Source organism: Schistosoma mansoni, chromosome 4 (genome assembly GCF_000237925.1).
Source record: "Schistosoma mansoni strain Puerto Rico chromosome 4, complete genome".
In the NCBI taxonomy this organism is placed as follows: domain Eukaryota; kingdom Metazoa; phylum Platyhelminthes; class Trematoda; order Strigeidida; family Schistosomatidae; genus Schistosoma; species Schistosoma mansoni.
In genome coordinates, this window is record NC_031498.1 from 14905069 (window position 1) to 14923699 (window position 18631).

An 18631-nucleotide genomic window follows, 5' to 3' on the forward strand; every position below is an offset into this window, starting at 1 on the left:
GAGCAACTGTGACATATGCTCCGTTCTTCGCCATTTCCGTAGGAAGTTGTGAGTTCTGTTTCAAAATGCACCGCCTCTTCTCGCCCAGTATTCTGAAAATGCGTCTGTTTCTTTTAACTCATTTAAATATGTTTATCTAGACCACGTTTATATGGTTATTTCCTGAACTCGATTGAAATTTTCGCCTGACATTGTGACGCGTTTAGTTCACACAGAATTTTCGATACTTATGGTCAGTTTAGTGTATTAGCTATTCCACAGTTCCTCTGGATTTATTATTGGATGTCATATCTCTGTGGTGATTGACGTACCTTCTAGCATATAATTTTAACACTGTTGGTTGGCATATTTTCCCAGTTTACATTTTTCAGCCTGACGACCTTCTCTTTAGTTTCTGAGAGCCAACAGTGTTATGAACGCAACTTTTAAAACCCTTCGTTATTTCGAAGATCTCTCAGGCATAACCTTTAAATTGATCCAAGATAGTTAGCAGCTTTTTTATAGAATATATTGATCCTCTAAATTATGAAGAAAGTCTGTATTCACATGAAGATACTGAAGATATTTAAATTTACCTGAGCTCTTGATTGAATTGCATTATTCTGTAGTTAGCGGAGTCGTGTTAGAAAAGGCCATGGGTGTATTGTGTATCAGTAACGAAAGGAACCAAAGGTTTCTGAAATATCAGCAATGGTTTCTGAGGGGAGAACTATGTTTAACTTTAGATTGCTTTGGAGCGTAGACCGTTTCCAAAACAAAAGTATGCTGTGCATTTAGTTGAAATACTACGTTGAATACTAGCATTGTATTTATCACCGAATGGTGGTGCAAATCATCCATGTTCGGCCACTCTTTGACAGTTGCCAACCGCGTTTTTTTAGATCCGATAGACGTTATGGAATAGGATGTGACGCGGTTATTTACGTCTGTTTGAACACTCAAGCGTTTAAATTTGAGAATGAATGTCTTGATGCTATAGATGACTCTACTTGAGTTACCTTCACTTGTGAATCTTAAAATCATCTGCTGATGTTATGTATATATAGACCACCACATACGGCTTATAATGTTGACAGACCGTTAACAAACATATTTTCTATTGTTTTGTACCAACCACATATATTCAAAATCATCGAGGGTGATTTTAATCTGTCGAGCACTATATGGAGTTCGAATTTGGTACCAGAACAATATAAAAAGATTTTCGGAACAATAGAACTTTGTGGATGAATCCAACAAGTCTGAAATGTGACTACGAAGAACGCTATTCGTGGTTTAGTGTTTACAATCAACATCGACCTTATCTCATTACACGTCAGTCATAAATTTCTTATTAGTCAGGCTGTCTAATAAACAAACCTGACAATCATTGACGGCGCATTTTCCGACTTGTACCTTTCTCTGACGTCATGTCTTGACTGCACTGCTCCACTTGTGATTTATAGTGCTATTAGGGGGCAAAGTAATTTTAAAACTTCTGAGAGAAAGCCGAAAGGATTGAAGCGCTTTTGCCACAAGAACCATTGCGTGAATGTGCCCCAGAGCTCACTTACCTTGATCGACAGAAATGACTAGTCTCAACACACGAGTTTTCGTCTATGTAAAAAAATCTTTGGGTAGCAAAGCTCAGACTTATCAATACTTCAGCTTTCCAAATCTCATGTAAAATCGAAATCTCCCGATATAACCATATTTCCCATATTTTGTGACATCATTATAGTTGACTTTGATAAAAAAAATGTGGAAAACTCGTCCGTTTTCTTACGATGCTACAACACAAGAACCGAGACCTCTATCAACAGGCTTCCCGTGTTGAGATCTGATGATGAAAGAACAAGAATATAACGAACCCCATTGTTATTAGTATGAATATAACCAAATTACAGAACACATGCTTTATCCTCTCACACTATTTATTGATTATTAATCATGGCCTTCTGCTCCTAGCCCTCACTTTCAGATTCCGAGTCTCTCTAATGGTTAAACCACATTATTCATCCTAAGTGTCATGTACTTTTATTTCTATTTTGCCTATTACAAGTAGACAGATAACTCACTAATCTTATGGATGCTGATCAACTAAGCCTGATCAAAAGAAGCTCAATTGTCCCATATTCTCGTGAGTTGTTCAATGTTTTATTTTTCTAACCCTGAAAATTTTACAATCTTCTACTCTTTTATATCCTCTGGTTTGCTATTAGTCCTTACCATCTCTTAACCACATATAATCTGACCTGTCTCTTATAACTTATACCATTAGTTATCTTCATAGTAGTATGATATAATAAATGTATGCCTAACCCATAATACAAATGCTTTAACCATCTGATTCGCTTGTAACATGAAACTAGTAGAAACAATCTATGCTAACTACGGGCCTTGATTGAAGCAATATTCATACTGATCACAGATGTAAGAGAGCCTAACATCATAAAAGGAGGGAGGGTGGCGTTACTGACCAGCAAACATGATGGTGGTCAGATAACTTCAATCCACCCGTGTCTGTAGGGCAGAACATGTTAAATTACGGGTCCTTGTGTCAAGTGGGATGTCACGAACAAATGGTATTGATGTGAACGTTTTTATGCAAAATACCTCTTCGGATCGTGTTTAAAACGCTGGATTGGTTCCACTTCCTACCGAGTAATCCTACTACAAGCAAACTAGACAACTATCTATAAACGAAGCCTACTCCATACCCTATAAAATCTAAAAACAAAAAAGGGTTCAAATAACTTCGACAAAGGAGGGGGATAGCCTTTTGTATCGAAATACTGTCTTCAGCACCATACTTTATAATTACACATAATTCCATACTGTCAGCTTCTTTATGAACTACCTTCATTTATACAGTTCCTTATCCACTCATACCTTGTTCACACTTATTTTTTTTAACACTTTGGTATGCTCTTGCCTAATAAGTATCCTAATAACAGACTAATGCGCTAAATGGTCTTACCTTAACTACTCCTCCATGAATATTGTGTGCTCTGCTTTTCGTCGTTCCTTTTTCTCATACCCTTTTTCAGCCCCCTGGAGATACCCTACCGAAAACAGATATACCACGGGTGACTTCGTCCTGCATCGTTATTAGGCCTCAGATATTCCAGAGAAATATAAGGTTTAGGCTTCTAAAAGCTCCCAACTTCGCATGGTTCCATTCTCGGCCTTCACGTGTATGTTGCAACGCTACCTTCATAAACCGCGACAATTGTGATATTGACAACACGTTTCCTACGAAAAACCATCTACATTCATATTTTATAAAATCTCAGCCCAGCCGAGTAATTTTCTACCATGAAAACTGTAACTTCTGTAACAATTTGATCTTGCCTGTAAACTGGCATGTCTCATGTGACAAACTGTTATTTGAAAATAAATTATTATTATTATTAAGATTAATTCCGGAGGTATTAGCGATGGCGAAAAGCAAAGTCATATATCGCACATCTTTTTGATGGCATAACACGAGAGTGCTGAAAAAGAGAGATAAAATGGAAATGCAAGAAGCAGTAGAGATAGTGTTCATGACTAGTGAAGTTTAGTCATTTGTGATATAATAATCAAGGTATGACTGCTAAGACTCATTCTTTTTTATTAGGCTGATTTCCAAGAAAATATATTTTATCAGTTTAAAATAGGCAAGCCAAAGTACGGTGTTGAATGAATAAAGGATTGTAGAAATAGAGTGACTTAAAAGAGCTGAAAGTATATAGTTGTGTATTTTAAACATTTAGCTAGAAAACACTGTTTCAATACCAACTGGCGTTTTTTCATCAAGGTTATCATGACCTACTTTTATTGTTGTAACTGTTTTAAAGTCGTGAATGGGCTCCAATTTAGCATATCTATTCAGTTTTGCGCACAATAGGATTTCTTGATGGAAAGTGAAACCAAATCAGGGTTACAACAACGAGTCAATTAGGTATTTGGCACCATTAGTTAGGTACAGCCCGCAAGACCATAATGAGCCGTAATTAAACAAAATGTTTTGACCTGCAGGCATGGGCGAACGTGAGTCATCTCCCCTCAAACATGCCTGCTGATCAGTAACGCCACTCACTCTACTTTTGTGATTTTAGGCTTTATCATATTTGCGGTATGTGTGAGTGTTGGTTTAATATAAGCTGTTTGTTGCACACCACGTTAGAATACAGACTCTATCAGTTCCATTTTGCAAGCGAATCAGACAGCTAAGGTTTTTTTATTGCGTGTTGGACCTCCAGTTAGTAATCACAATGGTTAAAGGTATTCTAAGCTTCCTTTAACCGGCCAAATTTGAGCGCCACTCGGAAGATTGGTGTGGTATCTTTCTACGAACTAATGATTGAAAAGTTATTTGTTCAGTGTTTATGGAATTGAGGTTTGCGGATGATTCTTCATAATTAGTTGGTGATCCTCGGTTAAGAGACATGGTAGTCGTTGAAGAGGATAAAGATGATTAACTATGTTGTGGTCCAAGGTCATTTCATCAATATTGGCAGTTGTGTAGATCAAGAGAAAACTCAAGAGACATGGTTGTTTACTAGTTATAAAAAGGAAATACGGGGCATACAAAAAGAGAACGAATAAAACAGTGTTGGGATTGCTATGTGTAAAATGTGAAATCACAAAGATTATTTAGGGGTCCAATATTTTTGGTTCTTCACATGGTTACTAGGTACTAGCCGGTTATATATCCGCAACGTTGGATGTTGGGTGACTCATCGCTAAATGTAGCTTCACCTGTGTAAACTCCATCAAGGAAGTGGAAAAGTTTAAATTGTTCCACAAATCAACACACGTGAGGTTCTAACTAGGTAGGCGCTCGACTTGACAAGATGTTCACTGGTGAACTATTCCAGAGACTTGCGTTGGGTGTGACGAAGAAGGCTGTCTTTGATTCATTTAACCTTTCGATATCTTTGGCACAAAATCCTGATTACGAAGGCTAGAATTACTGTCTCTGGGAAATTTGAACTCGTCACAACTTACTGTAGCGTTCTTATAGAGAATTTTGAAAGGTAAAGTAAGGTTAAGTTTAATTCGTCTTAACCATAAGAGGTGTAGTTTCCAATGCTTCACATCTATCCTTATATGATAGATCAGGCGTGGGAATTCTTGTGAAATGGCGTTGTAATTTCACAATTCTCTGGTGGGTTGTGGAACTCACGCAACTAAGTGTGATTAGGAAGTATTATAAAATCCAAACTACGTTTGAGTGAAGAATAACTGTCGAGAATAAATAAGAGACGCGTGTCGCCCAATCGAAATCAGAACAAGGTGATTGAGGTAACAACAGTTCTAAATTTCATCACAAATACAAATGTACAATTTTACCTTAACAAATATTTCCACTCAGTTATTCAACCAATAATTGTTCCCACAATAATCAATCTAAATTACAATAAATAGGAAATCGATAAGAAATATAAGAAAATTACCAAACAATCCAAAAAGTAGGTGTTATTCTATCCTTTCTGGATAGATCAAGTGATTGTTTGTTGCTTTATAACACAAAGTGTTTCAAACTCTGGGAAAGTGCTCCAATTCACAACCGAAATGCACGATCCAAGTCAAATCAAGCAACACAATCAAAAAGGGAACAATCAATATAGCAGCCGCCAGAATAAAATCAATCAAAAAAAACATAGATACAGTTCAAGAAGAAACATAGAAACCCAATGAAAGCGACACAGAAACCGAGAAAACTATTATGAAATGAAGCATTACAAACTCAAATGGTATCAAAAAGATTAACAATAATGTAAAAATAAAGAAACCAATAAGAACAAGCTGCAAATGTATGCATAGAGGGATTTTCACACACAAAACCTTCAAAATGGAGCTTACAAGTATTCCAGTAGAGGCTGAACACATGACTTATAGAAAGTAACCTTAGATCCTTTTAAAAGAAAATTACGATTTATAAATCCAATAATTACACGGGCATTGGGGACTTTGGGTGTAGCTTGTTCAGTGAATGAAAGGCATTTGGAATATTACACTCGTAAGTCGCAGATGCTACTTAGGTGTTTAAATTCCAACTTCAGCTGTAAGTTTGTCCGCGGACTAAACGTATCGAAATATATGTAACGAGATTTTCCTGAATTAAGAGAGACAGAAACCATTCATCGCAACAGTCTAGGAGTTTATCCAGAACTTTAGAGCAGCTGGAGGTCGGAACACTGTCGTTCAGCTTCTGGTCCCTTTGCTTGTCGAAAGCTTTTATTATTGCTTAATACTGGTATGATATTAAGAATAACTTAAAGGTCATGTTGAACATAGATTCTTTATTATTATCATTATTTACAGTGACAAGTTTAGCTTCATGCAACAATTCATAACCCTCTGGGAAGATTTTAATGCAGAGAATATCAGATCGTGCAAAAAAATACAGCTTCCACCATTGCCTGAATTTCGGCCTTTACGGTACATCCTGTAATCATCCACACACTGTTAAATCAGAAATGTCAGGTGTGCAACAGGTTTCAGTAATTAGGATGCAACATGGATTGACCAGGTGAGCTAAGGATCTAAAATTAGCCATCTTATTGCAGCGAGAGTTGTAAATAAGTGAAACAATCGAAAGCTGTGAAAGTATAATAAAATTGGACAAATCACCGACCAACTTGGTTATTTTGTTCAATGTTCATTCAACTAGGGTTCGATTACTCATAAATAGTCAATGATCTTCAGTTAACAGATGTGATAGTCGTTGTAGTGGATAACGATGATCCATTCTGAAGATCCACGGGAATAGGCGTAGCCGGGTAAGATAAGTTGGCATATGATGTGTCTGGGCATTAGTTGGAAGGGTCGGTCATGGAATAATTACGGCCAAGATGGAGTGCTAGTGATGGTCTTAAAGCGACGGAATGTTTGTCCATCGATAACTCATTTTGCTGATAACAAAGGTTAGCAGCAATATGTGCACCTGTGAAAACGAAACCACAACTTCTTGCCCTGGTATTCTGCCACAACGTCACACTGATATCGATATTAGTTATCCGTAAGGTAACAGATCATGACCAAAATACCCAATCCAGAACTACACACTGACAAATACCACTCAAATGGTATCACGTACGATAGTAAGATTGACGGGAGATCCACCATTTGATCGCTCACTTTAAGGTCTAACTGACCCGTTAAAGTAGAGCTTCATGAGAACAAGGTTTTGCACTATATCCCATATTGAGTTCCTCAATGAGGTTGCTCTCATACGTGTCAAAAAACAAATAGTAGCTATAGTGTATTCCAACATGAAGAAAGCTTTTGATTATGCATCTCTCAGCCTCTTAGTCAACAGATATAAACAAAACGCAATTATTGTTGCCCTGTTGAAATGAATTGGTTCTTCCTAACAAGCAGATACTAAACTACTAGAGTATACCCCACAACATCTATACTATAACCAGTAGGCAAGGTTGTCGTGCAGAGTAGAGTTTTGGGTTCGCTTCTTTTCTCGATCTACACCAACAATATATGTAGAGCCTTAGTGCTGATGCTTTAAAAGTCATCTATAAAACCAAAGCCTGCGACTTACAAAGTAATTTGTAAACAATACGGCATGAATTCAAGAAATTAGATAACAGATGTGGGCTTTTGAACTCAGGACTGAACAAAGAGAAATACGGCTGACTGTGTACTGGAGACACGTATTCTAAAATAAAGCTCACGCTTAACAACAGAGTACTGCACAACCTCAAGTCAGTGGCTTACCTTAAAGTTCAACACTCGCATAGGCTAACGCAGTCGAAACAAATCTCGGCCAAAGCATCAAAAAGGCAAAGAGTGATAGGTTGTATTCGTCGTAACGTCTTCCAAAACGAATATAGAAACACAACTATATGAACGAAGAATATTCTTTCTAATAATTTCATATCAGGTTTTACAATTATAAGTCCAAATTAATAGTCCATAAAATTGACCAAGTTTAAGGCAGAATGCATCATTTAAAACTGTAGCACGTGAATCAGGGAATGTTTGTTATATAAAATAAAATAAAGTCGTTAATGATCGCATGACTATTATGAAGTGTTAACTTGAATCACTTAGTAAAAGAAATGGAATTGTGAGATAAATGATCAGAATAAATATAATTGATATGGGGTGAGAGAAAATAATGAAACTACAAATCAGAAACTACGTATTATGTAGAATAATATGAATTAGGTCAGATGTAGTAGATAGGGGTGGATGCTGAAAAAATTTCCGAAAAATGTTAGTAGGAGTAATAATAATAATATATTTCTGCAAGAGCAGGTACACACCATTTTTACAGGCATGATCTACAATTTACAACATATACTGGTTCACGGTATGCATATCAAGCAAGGTTTATTAGTAATTATAATCTATAAAAGTTGATAACAGTTCATTCGTTCAGATATAATGTGTTTTCATCAGAATAGTTTCCAAAAGGACATCGTGTCCACGTTACATACCAGATCCAATCTCGACAAAAAGTGTTTTAGGGTTTCGGTCGTGCTAAGTATTTATGTAATGCAGCTTTTTAAGTTTATAGTTGTTATAAAGTAGGCTTGTGGAGCGCCTGGCTCGAACTATGACCTTGGGAAAGAGCGTTCGTCGAGCTTGTTCCAGATGTCAGAAGTTACATAGCTTCACCCTCAGAGCAAGATTCTGAAGAGAGAAAAAAGGAAAAGAAACCGAGGAGCAGCAAGGCATTTGGATATGAACGATAACCAATTCTTAACATTTATTAGTGGAACAGATGGAGGTATGATAAATTATTAGATTAAATTGATACTAGTCCATGTTGCAAGAGTGAACTGTGATTAAGGGTTCCAGAGGAGAGAATGCAGTAATAAAGAACAATGAGTTGTGATATTTATCATGGTCGAGTAGGTACCAATGAAGGAGGGAAGTCAAGGTTGGAATGAGGAAGAACAGAGAGTGCATATAGAGAGTGCAGTGTTGAGTAAAATAGCAACCATATCCTTTAAAGTCTGTCACACAGTTTTCATGCAAAAGTCCGAGTTAGCATGTTTTAGGTTGTCTTAGTAGAATAGTTAATCCAGCACAAAAATTAGAAACATGAGTCTGAATGGTGAGTGTAGGAGAACAATCTCAATATCACAGATCTATTGACTTGTTCTCATCCATAAAGAGCCTGATACAAACAAAATGTTCTGCCCCACAAACACGGGTGGATTGAAATCATCACCCTCACCATCAGTGCTTGCTGGTCAGTAACTTCACCCTCCCTCCTTTTGTGATGTTAGGCTCATTTACGCTTATTTTTTGGATATATATCATACCTCACACATTGCTCTGCGTTTCACATCCTGTTGGTAAACACTATTTCTATAAGTACCATGTTACAAGCTTATCAGACAGTTACAAATTATGGACTGTGGGTAAGGCTTCGATGCAATGTTTTTATTGACTATATAGTAAAGTGTAGGTTACGAATCAGAATATAGACATTAGGAAGGGTATAGTGTAGGATATTTGTTTACCATAGTAGGCGGAAAAGTGTAGATTTATATTAGTTACAGATAAGGTAAGATAACGAGTGGTGAAATAATATTAATGGCAAGGCAACATAGTGTACAGATGGGTAAAAAACTGATAAAGAATAGACAAGAAGTAACTCACACTAAATTCGCGCTGAGGTTATTTTGTTCTATGCTAACCGGTTAATGGGTGACAGGTTCTGTGGTTGTACGACCACTGGCAGTAGGCAGTCGATTGTGCGTTTCTTCTGACGTTTTAGGGTATTTGTAAGCGTCGTTTAGCGACCGAGTATTGATAGGTCCAGTGAGTTGCCTATCTACTTCAATTGAAAAGAATTAGGGAGGGGAAAGTATCTAATACAACTACAAGGTAGGGAAATAAGGCAATTCAGTCTATATATGTAGAGAGCCTATGATGTCTGTGTGGGACTTGGATGTGTTCGTTTGCGCCAGATCTATGCAGGTGAGGGCTTGATCAATGAGTCTTACAACCGTATGTAATTTGTCTGCCATGCGTATTTCAGAAGGAAGACTGTTCCATATCAATGCGTACTTGATAAGGAAGAAGTTTTCACGTGTTTTTGATCTGTGTTTTTCAATTTTGACTGTGGATACTTTATCTCGAAGGTTGTATCCATGTGAGTCTTGGTAGAGAGCTATATTACATGTGGAATACGTAAGAATTTTTAAGGAGTTTGAAATAAAGAATTAAGTTAGACCTAAGCCTTCTTTTCCAGAGGGGTTCTAGTCCTAAGATATGGCATCTGGATTTGTAGTCAGTGAGTTGATCGTTCTTAGGTATTTTGTGAGTGAAGTCTCGCTGTATTCTTTCCACCTTAAGTATATCAGATAGGCGTAGGTTGGAAAAAAAAACGAGCAGTATTCGACGATGGGTCTTACTCAGGCTTTATACAGGATGATTTTAGTTTCGTTTTGAAAGAAATTACGAAGGATGAAGCCAAGCAATCTCCGCATTTGAGATGCTTTAGCTGAGTTATGTTCAGAGAAGTTAAGACTGTCTGAGCAATGTACCCCAAGGTCAGTTACTGATGTCAGTCTGGGCAGTGGGTTTTTGTTAAGTGCTAGTTTTAGTTTAAGTGACGTGTTTCCAATACATAGCCAACCGCATTTCTCTGTGTTGAGCTCTAGCCCCCAGCGTTTGCACCAGTCGTCTACATTGTTGAGTTCATGTTGGATCGTTTGCATAGTACTGCGTACATCACCAATGTCAGTTTCCTAGATGACTTTTAAGTCATCAGCGTGGAGGTAGGTCTTACCTGTGGTAAAGCACTTGCATATATTGTTGATATAAATTATAAAGAGCAATGGACCCAAGACACTACCCTGCACAACACCACTGGTTATTGGTCGAGGTGTAGATGTTGTAGAGTTAATCTTGGTTATTTGGTATCTGTTTGTGAGGAAAGACTTAATCTATTGCAATAGGGGGTTTATAATTCCAACTGACTGTAGTCTGTTGATTAGAAGATTATGGGGTACTTTATCAAAGGCTTTCTTTATATCGAAATAAAGTATAATCACTAGCTTTTTCTGGTCACGTATGCGAGTAACCTCGTTAAAGAAGTCCATCAGACATGTACTACATGATCTTCTTAGTCGGAGTAATAATAGCAAAATTGATAACAATGATAGGATGCGTGCTTATGATAAGTTTAAGGTATAAAAATGGGTATTAATCAGATTATGTCACCACATAATTAAATTGATCATTAACTAATTAAGCCCGAAGTTGGTCAGGGTAAACGGAGAGGCTGATAATATTTATTTTGGACGTAGAGCCATGGCTTTTCGATCCGGATAGCAATCACTTTATTCGTCTACAGTATGCTCAGCCCGGCGGATTTAGGCAGACTGTTGTTAGCACGATATAATATTGTGAAGGGTTGCTTCATGTTGTCTGCATGGCTCGTTTGAATTAAATGAGCTAAAATGAAGCTATTAACAGTTTAAACTACAATTTTGCTTAAGTGCACTGAGAAGAGTTTGTAGTCGCATTTGACTCCAGTTATTGTTGAATTATGTCTAGTGTTGTATATTTTACTTGAACTTATCTCGATGTATAACAAGTTCAAATAGTGTGATATTAAAAGTATAATACAAAATGTGTTATACCTGTTATATTACATCGATCCAGATAAGTATAAAAACAATGAAAGTGAGTAGACTGATGGAATGTGGATTCAGATCACTAGTCAAATCAATGCATGTGTCATTGAAAGGATTTATATGTTCATAAGTTCAGTACAGAAATTAGATAGGCAGAGAAACACATGTAGGGAACGTGTATTTATAACAATGCACAATTGATTATGGGAAATAAGTGGAGAACATTCATATTCCTATTTTCAAAATTACTGTAAGCTGACATACTTCAGGTGAAAGTAATACGACGAGATTTTATACGGAAAATGTTTTAAAATTATTGACCCATTGGTTATCCGTCCTGACGCTGATTCCTTGGACTTCAAACTCCTGAATAAACTTAATTATTCCTCTCATAGTAAAGTCCTTATCCTAGGTTCGCATATATTCGACATTCGTGGTAGAATATCTACGGTCAAATCTGACCAATACAAAACTCAGGAAAACTTCATCATATACATACTGAAACGAAGAAGCTTACCCTCGTAAATACACAAGATGAATGGATCACGTAACTTTTTAAGATTCCCTGATATACCCCTTACTTTCACTGGCCTTTTTGTACACGAGAACATATCTGCTCACCACTTACATATTATAGGCTTTCTGCACATATAAGTAATATCGGAATCTGAGTCTCATTTTACGTTCTTATTTAAAGTTGTACTACATAGTTCTCTATAGCTATATATCTGTCATCAAATTTTACTTGAAGTAAACAAAAAACCCACTGGATCTGTTGATGCTACTCAATTCTATTCGACCGCTAGGAACACACACTACTATCTCAATGAGCTAGTGCGTGAATTTCATAATCTTTTGCCTACCTACCAGTAATCTTGCGTTTATGTAGCCATATACTCCATCACCTCGTTGAGATAACACAAATAGCCTTCAACACCAATTTACTATGAGTTCTTCCGTGTCTATTTTTCATAGGTTTAAAGCCTTTGCATACACTTAGTTGACTTACTAATAATAAAAAACTCATCACCAGTTGTTTTATTTACAGCTATTAAATTCCTTTACTTTTTCACCTACCTCGGTAAACATTTGTCTTCCATCATATTATCTCAAATGCTTATAATGTGTTCATAAACCCATGATTTACACTGAGATAGTTTGCAGCGTTACATTTACGACTAACCCGATAAAGTGTGACCGTCTGATATTCTTGTGTCATGGTACATGTAGAAATAGTGTTTTCCAAAATAATGTGGAATACAGAACACCGAGTAGGACAATATTCTATTTAAAAATGAAGTTGAAACGGCTTAACTTCAAAAAAAGTAGAATTGTGGATTTACTGACCAGCAAGCATTGATAATGAGGGAATGATTTTATTTCACTCATATTTGTAGGACAGAACATTTTGCGTTTTATTTCCTTTGTGGTCGAGAACGAGTCAACCAATAGGCTATCTTGAGGTTGTTCTCGTACGCTTGCTACTTAAGCTCATGAGCTCAGTTTTATGCTGGATTCACTACTCCACTTAGATAACCTATAGCACACTAGCACAGACTTTTACACTATTATTTGGTAGCTGGTGCTTTGTGACACAAAGGGGAATAAAAAAACAAATAAACAAATAGGTCAGTAAATCCAAGAGTATTAGCTTTTCTAAACGCTTCACTCCCCTTCCATTCAATTTCGAATATAACAAGCGGCTTTTCTGGTTACAACTTCAACTTCACCAAAATATCGTTTAGAACGCGATAACCCATAGTCGACCTTGGAATGACTATACTTCAAGATTTTGTTCTTTGAATAATATGGTAGGGGATGCTTTCACTAAGTACTATATAGCATCACAGTGATTTTCACTGTCATAAGTCTTCTTTATTTTTTAATTGAGTCAAGTATTTCTCAGTACTATCGAGTTTAATAATATTGATCCATAAATATTTATATGTTCACTTCCCAACCTCCCTGTTTTGTAGAAGGTTTTGTCCATTTTGGGAAAGCCAAAATCGAAAGTTTTTGGGGAATGGCACAGACAATCCAAAATTTCCCCAATTTTGAGGAGGAAACTACAGTTTTTCGTATGACTTTGGGGAAAGCCTGAAATTCCCCCAAAATCTGGAGATAGGGTTGTTTACCACTTATTTAAGTGAGTGACCCATTGGTCAGTTGAATAAATAGTTTAATTACACTAAACTATTTCGCAACTCCTACATGCTAAGTTCTGGGAATTCCTATGTTGGTAACTGCTATAGCTACTGATTTCAGTAACCGCACTGTCATGGGACAAACGCATCCACTTATCATCAGGACATACTGGCTTCCAAAAGACCATCGACTTGACTAGAATTATTGCAGCTTAATGGCTAGACTATCAACATTAGACCTGAAACTGAACCATAGCAGCTCAAAGAAATTAGTTTACACTTGCTGGTCTCGTAGATTTGGGATGGTACTTGTTAGTCATGTGTTTAATGTGACTGATCATGAAATAATGGTGTGTTGGACGTTAACGTTCCACTAATCTGTCCTATACGCTTGATCAGTTTACCAAATAACTAAAACTATGAAAGTATTTTATAGCATTTGTCTATAACAAAGGGAGTGAGATTTAGCTTATGACTGTTGAATTAGCATCGTCGATAAACAACTAGTTGTTTTTGTTATCAAGTTACTGGAGTACTTGAAGCCATATTTGTTGTTAACCGTGAATTAAGAATAACCTTTCAAGAACTACCTGATATATAAGGTGACATGGACATATAACTTCACTGTTCTCCGTACTCACTGTCTCTTGGACACAAATTGTCAATTCACAGTTCACACGGGTCATCAAACGCGCTTAGATTTCTCATCAGATTAGATTCAAAGTGAGATTTCTCATTGGCACAAATGGAAAATTGTTTGTTTTTATTTATTTAAACGCATAAATATTGGTACAAGGAAGCACCACATATATAAGCGCTGCACAAATCTCATTCGATTTATGTGAGGGCTGTAATACTGCCCAGGTGCCCAAACTGAAGCAGGTGGTTTTCTTAGGGGGCCACACCCGGAGCCTTTGACCTAAAGGTCTAATCCACAAGGCAGTGGAGCATCGTGAGGAGATGCAGTCCCATGGTAGCCGGTGACCAACGATTGATTCATACACCATTTGTTCCATTAGGATACTGGAGACCATGTGCACCATTGGTTTGGAATCAGGGTTTTCCAACTCCCGTAGGTGGACTTTGCGTGTCCATCAACCCGGTTAAAGCGTCAGATATTCGCTTTTCGTCCTTTCAATTTCGTAGACAACACCGGGGCCACAAGAATGCAGTGAGTCAAACTTCCCTGACAGAGGCTATATATTCGCGTGGCCATGTGAGAGAATTTTTCGAGGGGGAGCGGACTCTCCCCACTGTCGGCCGTAACAGGGCATTTGGGGGCAGTAGTAATATTAGTAACATATTAATGTGTAGATAGATATATGGTCATTAATACCTCTTAAGAATACATTGATGGACAGAATTGATAACCGACCTAAAAATAACACTAGATGAGTTAATAAACAATGTTGACTTTGAATTATTCGCTCAGATAAATTTAAGACAAATATATTCAAGCGCAAGGCATTCGCTTTTCTTCCTCTCAATTTCGTAAACAACACCGGGGCCACGAGGCGGCAGTGAGTAGGACTTCCCTGGCTGAGGCTATATGCGTGTGGCCATGTGAGAGCATTTCGAGAGGGAGAGCAGACTCTCGGCCATACCAGGGCATTTGGGGGCACGACTGGAGAGCACTCTGGTACCTTCAATGTGATGGGTTTTTTATAACTCATCGGTCTGACTGTTGGACGTAGTTATTTAGGCAGATACAAACTGCCTGGTTGGAGCTCGCGCAATTATCCTAAGTAGTGGTTAGAGACTTCGCTTGACATGGTTGAAAATGGTTCCCAGTGGCACATGTATATTTTCTCTTTGTCTCCTCTTAAATCCTAAGTCACTAGATTTAAAATCTTTTTTACGATTGCACGAATTCCTATTCTCTCTGATTATATATTCTATGTTTAAACTTTTCTGATACCACTTATACTGTTACTATTCTTACTTATTTGGGATTCGTCCTGACAATTTCATATATCTTGGATCATGTAAAGTGACAGATTGAATTGAGTTTCACACTGAGTTTGATTAGCTAATTTTATAGTTCATACTTTTATTTTGTGGCAGATAGCGATAACTTCAAAAACTATGATCACTTCCAGTAGAGTGAATTTAAGATTAGAAATAATGCAGTAGGAATAATGAACTTTCTGGTTTTTGAATAACTTTATTAATCTTTAGTATGAGAATTAGCTCATATTTTTGTACATTTTTAATGTCTTTCTGGTGTCAAAATTACTAAATTCAGTCAAAGAAAAAAGGTCTGAGTCTCGATGAAAAGCGGCAAAGAATGTTGGATTTTTTCTATGAGAAAGTAGGTGACTTTCCTTTTCGACATACTATTTAATTTAGAAGGACTTTTTTCAACTTAAGGAATTGGAAAGGTTATGCCAGAAAGAAAAAGGCATCAACTCTATGTCTGTAAAGGATGTATTGATGAGCCTTGTTCATGACGGTCTGGTCGATACTGACAAAATAGGGACTAGTGTTTACTTTTGGGCGTTTCCCAGTAAAGCTGCACAAAAAGTAAGTCACATATAAGTAAGGTAGCAAACATGTTTGAATTTAGCTGAAAAACAACATAGAAAAAGTAACAGAAGATATTCAAAACACACGCTACCAAATTTCTAAGACAACGAGAGCTTTGGATGAAGCTTTGTTAAAAAGGAAAGATACAGTAAATATCCATATTAAAGAATCTTTTAACCCAGTATAGGAGGAGCGAAACAGAGTTATAAACGAGCTAACTGAACAAAAGTTGTTGCTTGAATCTCTTAGTGTAGAGCTTCAGAATTTAAAAAAATACGATCCTGACCGCTTGTTAGAGCTAAAACAACAAGAAGTGGTGGCTGTGGACTCTGTTAATCGCTGGACGGGTAAGATATTATACATATATATATATATATATATATATATAAAACTTTAATTAAAGTGATCTCATTAAGGAAACGGGAAATAAATAGGTACGACACACCGGACGTTAATTTATTCGTGTGAATTTCACCCTAGCTGCTAGTCAGTCAGTTGTGATCAGTATAATTTGGGACAATCCTGCGTTGAGCCATGTTAGCTCTACAAAGTAAAGTTAACATGAATAGCACCAATATTAGTTTGAAAAATTAAACATTAAAAAATCTATTTCGAATAGAAGAGATGAGTCTAAGGAGTTACAAGTATGAATTAACTTTGAAACTCAAGAGTTAACGGAAGATGAACGGCGAACCCATATACACCACTGTGACTGCTAATCCCAGCGTTTCTACCCACTGTTATCGTGTGGATGCCAGCTAGATGATCTGCACCTGCCAACAGGACCCGGACCATCAGTTTTTTTCTGGTAGAGTTAGAATTACTACCAGAAAAGAACTTGAAACCATCCCCGAAATTTGATATTCGGGTGTCTAAATCATAAGCCAATGATCTTGGATTTTCCTCACAAATCGTCTTAAACAGTTCCCATAGAGGTTGGAAATAATATTGCTTGTGCTTCTTAATGTTGTGAATAAATGCAGTTTAGAATAAAGCACTGGGTTCGCTTTAACAATAGTTATGTTTGTAGAAAAAAGGCAACAAACCACGAAATTCATTTCACTGTGTTGCTTGTTACTGACCAAGCATTCAATTTCAACATAAATTAACGTTATTTATTTACTATTTTATCTGCAGATAATATATTTATGATCAAGTCGTGGTTAAATAACAAATTTTCCCTTGACGAAGCTACATTTTGTCGCCAGTTTGAAATACCTGAAAATTTTGACTATATCTCTTGAATGTTTCATGTATATTAGAGATTTCCTTGACAAGAGATGTTATTTTATTCAATAATGACGGGGTTAAAATAATCTGCTTGTAAAGAAAACCAGGTGCTGCAATTAGTAGGATTATTTCTCACTACATAAACTGAAGTAATTTCTACCAACTAAGTGGGTTAGTCTGGATGAATAACTTAGAGGATATCTCTGTATTGAGCAATAATTTTACGTAAGTGGATAAATGAGAAAACTGAAAAACTTTTCAAGGCCTTTGGATTTACTTACTTACTTACGCCTGTTACCCCTCGTGGAGGAACATAGGCCGCCCACTAGCATTCTCGATCCAACCCTGTCCTGAGCAATCCTTTCCAGTTGTTATTCATCCTTTTCATATCTGCTTCTATTTCCTGGCGTAATGTGTTCTTTGGCCTTCCTCTTTTTCGCTTTCCTTCTGGATTCCAAGTTAGGGCTTGCCTCGTGATGCAATTTGGTGATTCCTTCAATGTATGTCCTGTCAACTTCCAACGTCTTTTCCTAGTTTCCTCTTCAGCTGGAAGCTGGTTTGTCCTCTCCCACAGAAGGCTGTTACTGATAGTATCCGGCCAGTGAATGTTAAGTATTTTGAGAAGACAACTATTTATAAATACTGGTAGCTTCTTGACGATAGTTGTGGTAGTTCTCCACGTTTCAGACCCGTACAGTAGGACTGTCTTGACGTTCGAATTGAAGATTCTCACTTTGATATTGCTTGACAGTTGTTTTTGAGTCCCATATGTTTAATTGTAGAAATGCGGTCCCTGCTTTGCCAATCCTCACCTATACGTCTGCATCAGGCATATCTTTACTCTTTGTGTTGCTACAGATAATGAATTCCCTAAGTTTATCTCTCAGCTTGTTTTCGTTTACACATTTCAGTTTATTAACAGACTCCGGATCATTACTGATACTTAGAAGCTAATTTTCCTATTGCGTTATTTTTAAGAGTGTTTACTTAAATTTGTTCGACAAACGTATTGGTGTAAGGAGAAATAGAGAAGCGATGATGAGCAACAGAAGCTACTTCCAAGGACATCGCTACACTTAATTCAAAGTCTCTAAAGTACTAACATTTAGTTTTGTCCCTGCTTTTTTATGTTATGAGCTTTCG

At 37.0% G+C, this 18631-nt stretch overlaps 1 protein-coding gene across 1 annotated transcript; it reads left to right on the top strand.

The window, feature by feature from the left end:
• The first annotated feature begins 13338 nt into the window (after positions 1–13338).
• On the top strand, positions 13339–17533 carry Smp_058990 (hypothetical protein). Its single transcript, XM_018796936.1, has 6 exons — positions 13339–13399; positions 15978–16043; positions 16082–16255; positions 16299–16406; positions 16446–16605; positions 17396–17533. The coding sequence occupies exons 1-6, from the start codon at positions 13397–13399 to the stop codon at positions 17500–17502; spliced, it is 618 nt and encodes a 205-aa protein (XP_018652027.1). The 5' UTR covers positions 13339–13396; the 3' UTR covers positions 17503–17533.
• Positions 17534–18631: the final 1098 nt, after the last annotated feature.

Excerpts from the sequence above, each read along its gene's own strand:
- Smp_058990 (XM_018796936.1), top strand. Across the intron at positions 16,044-16,081 it reads TGGATTTTTTCTATGAGAAA|AAGGACTTTTTTCAACTTAA; the intron begins GTAGGTGACTTT and ends TATTTAATTTAG. Across the intron at positions 16,256-16,298 it reads CCAGTAAAGCTGCACAAAAA|CTGAAAAACAACATAGAAAA; the intron begins GTAAGTCACATA and ends GTTTGAATTTAG.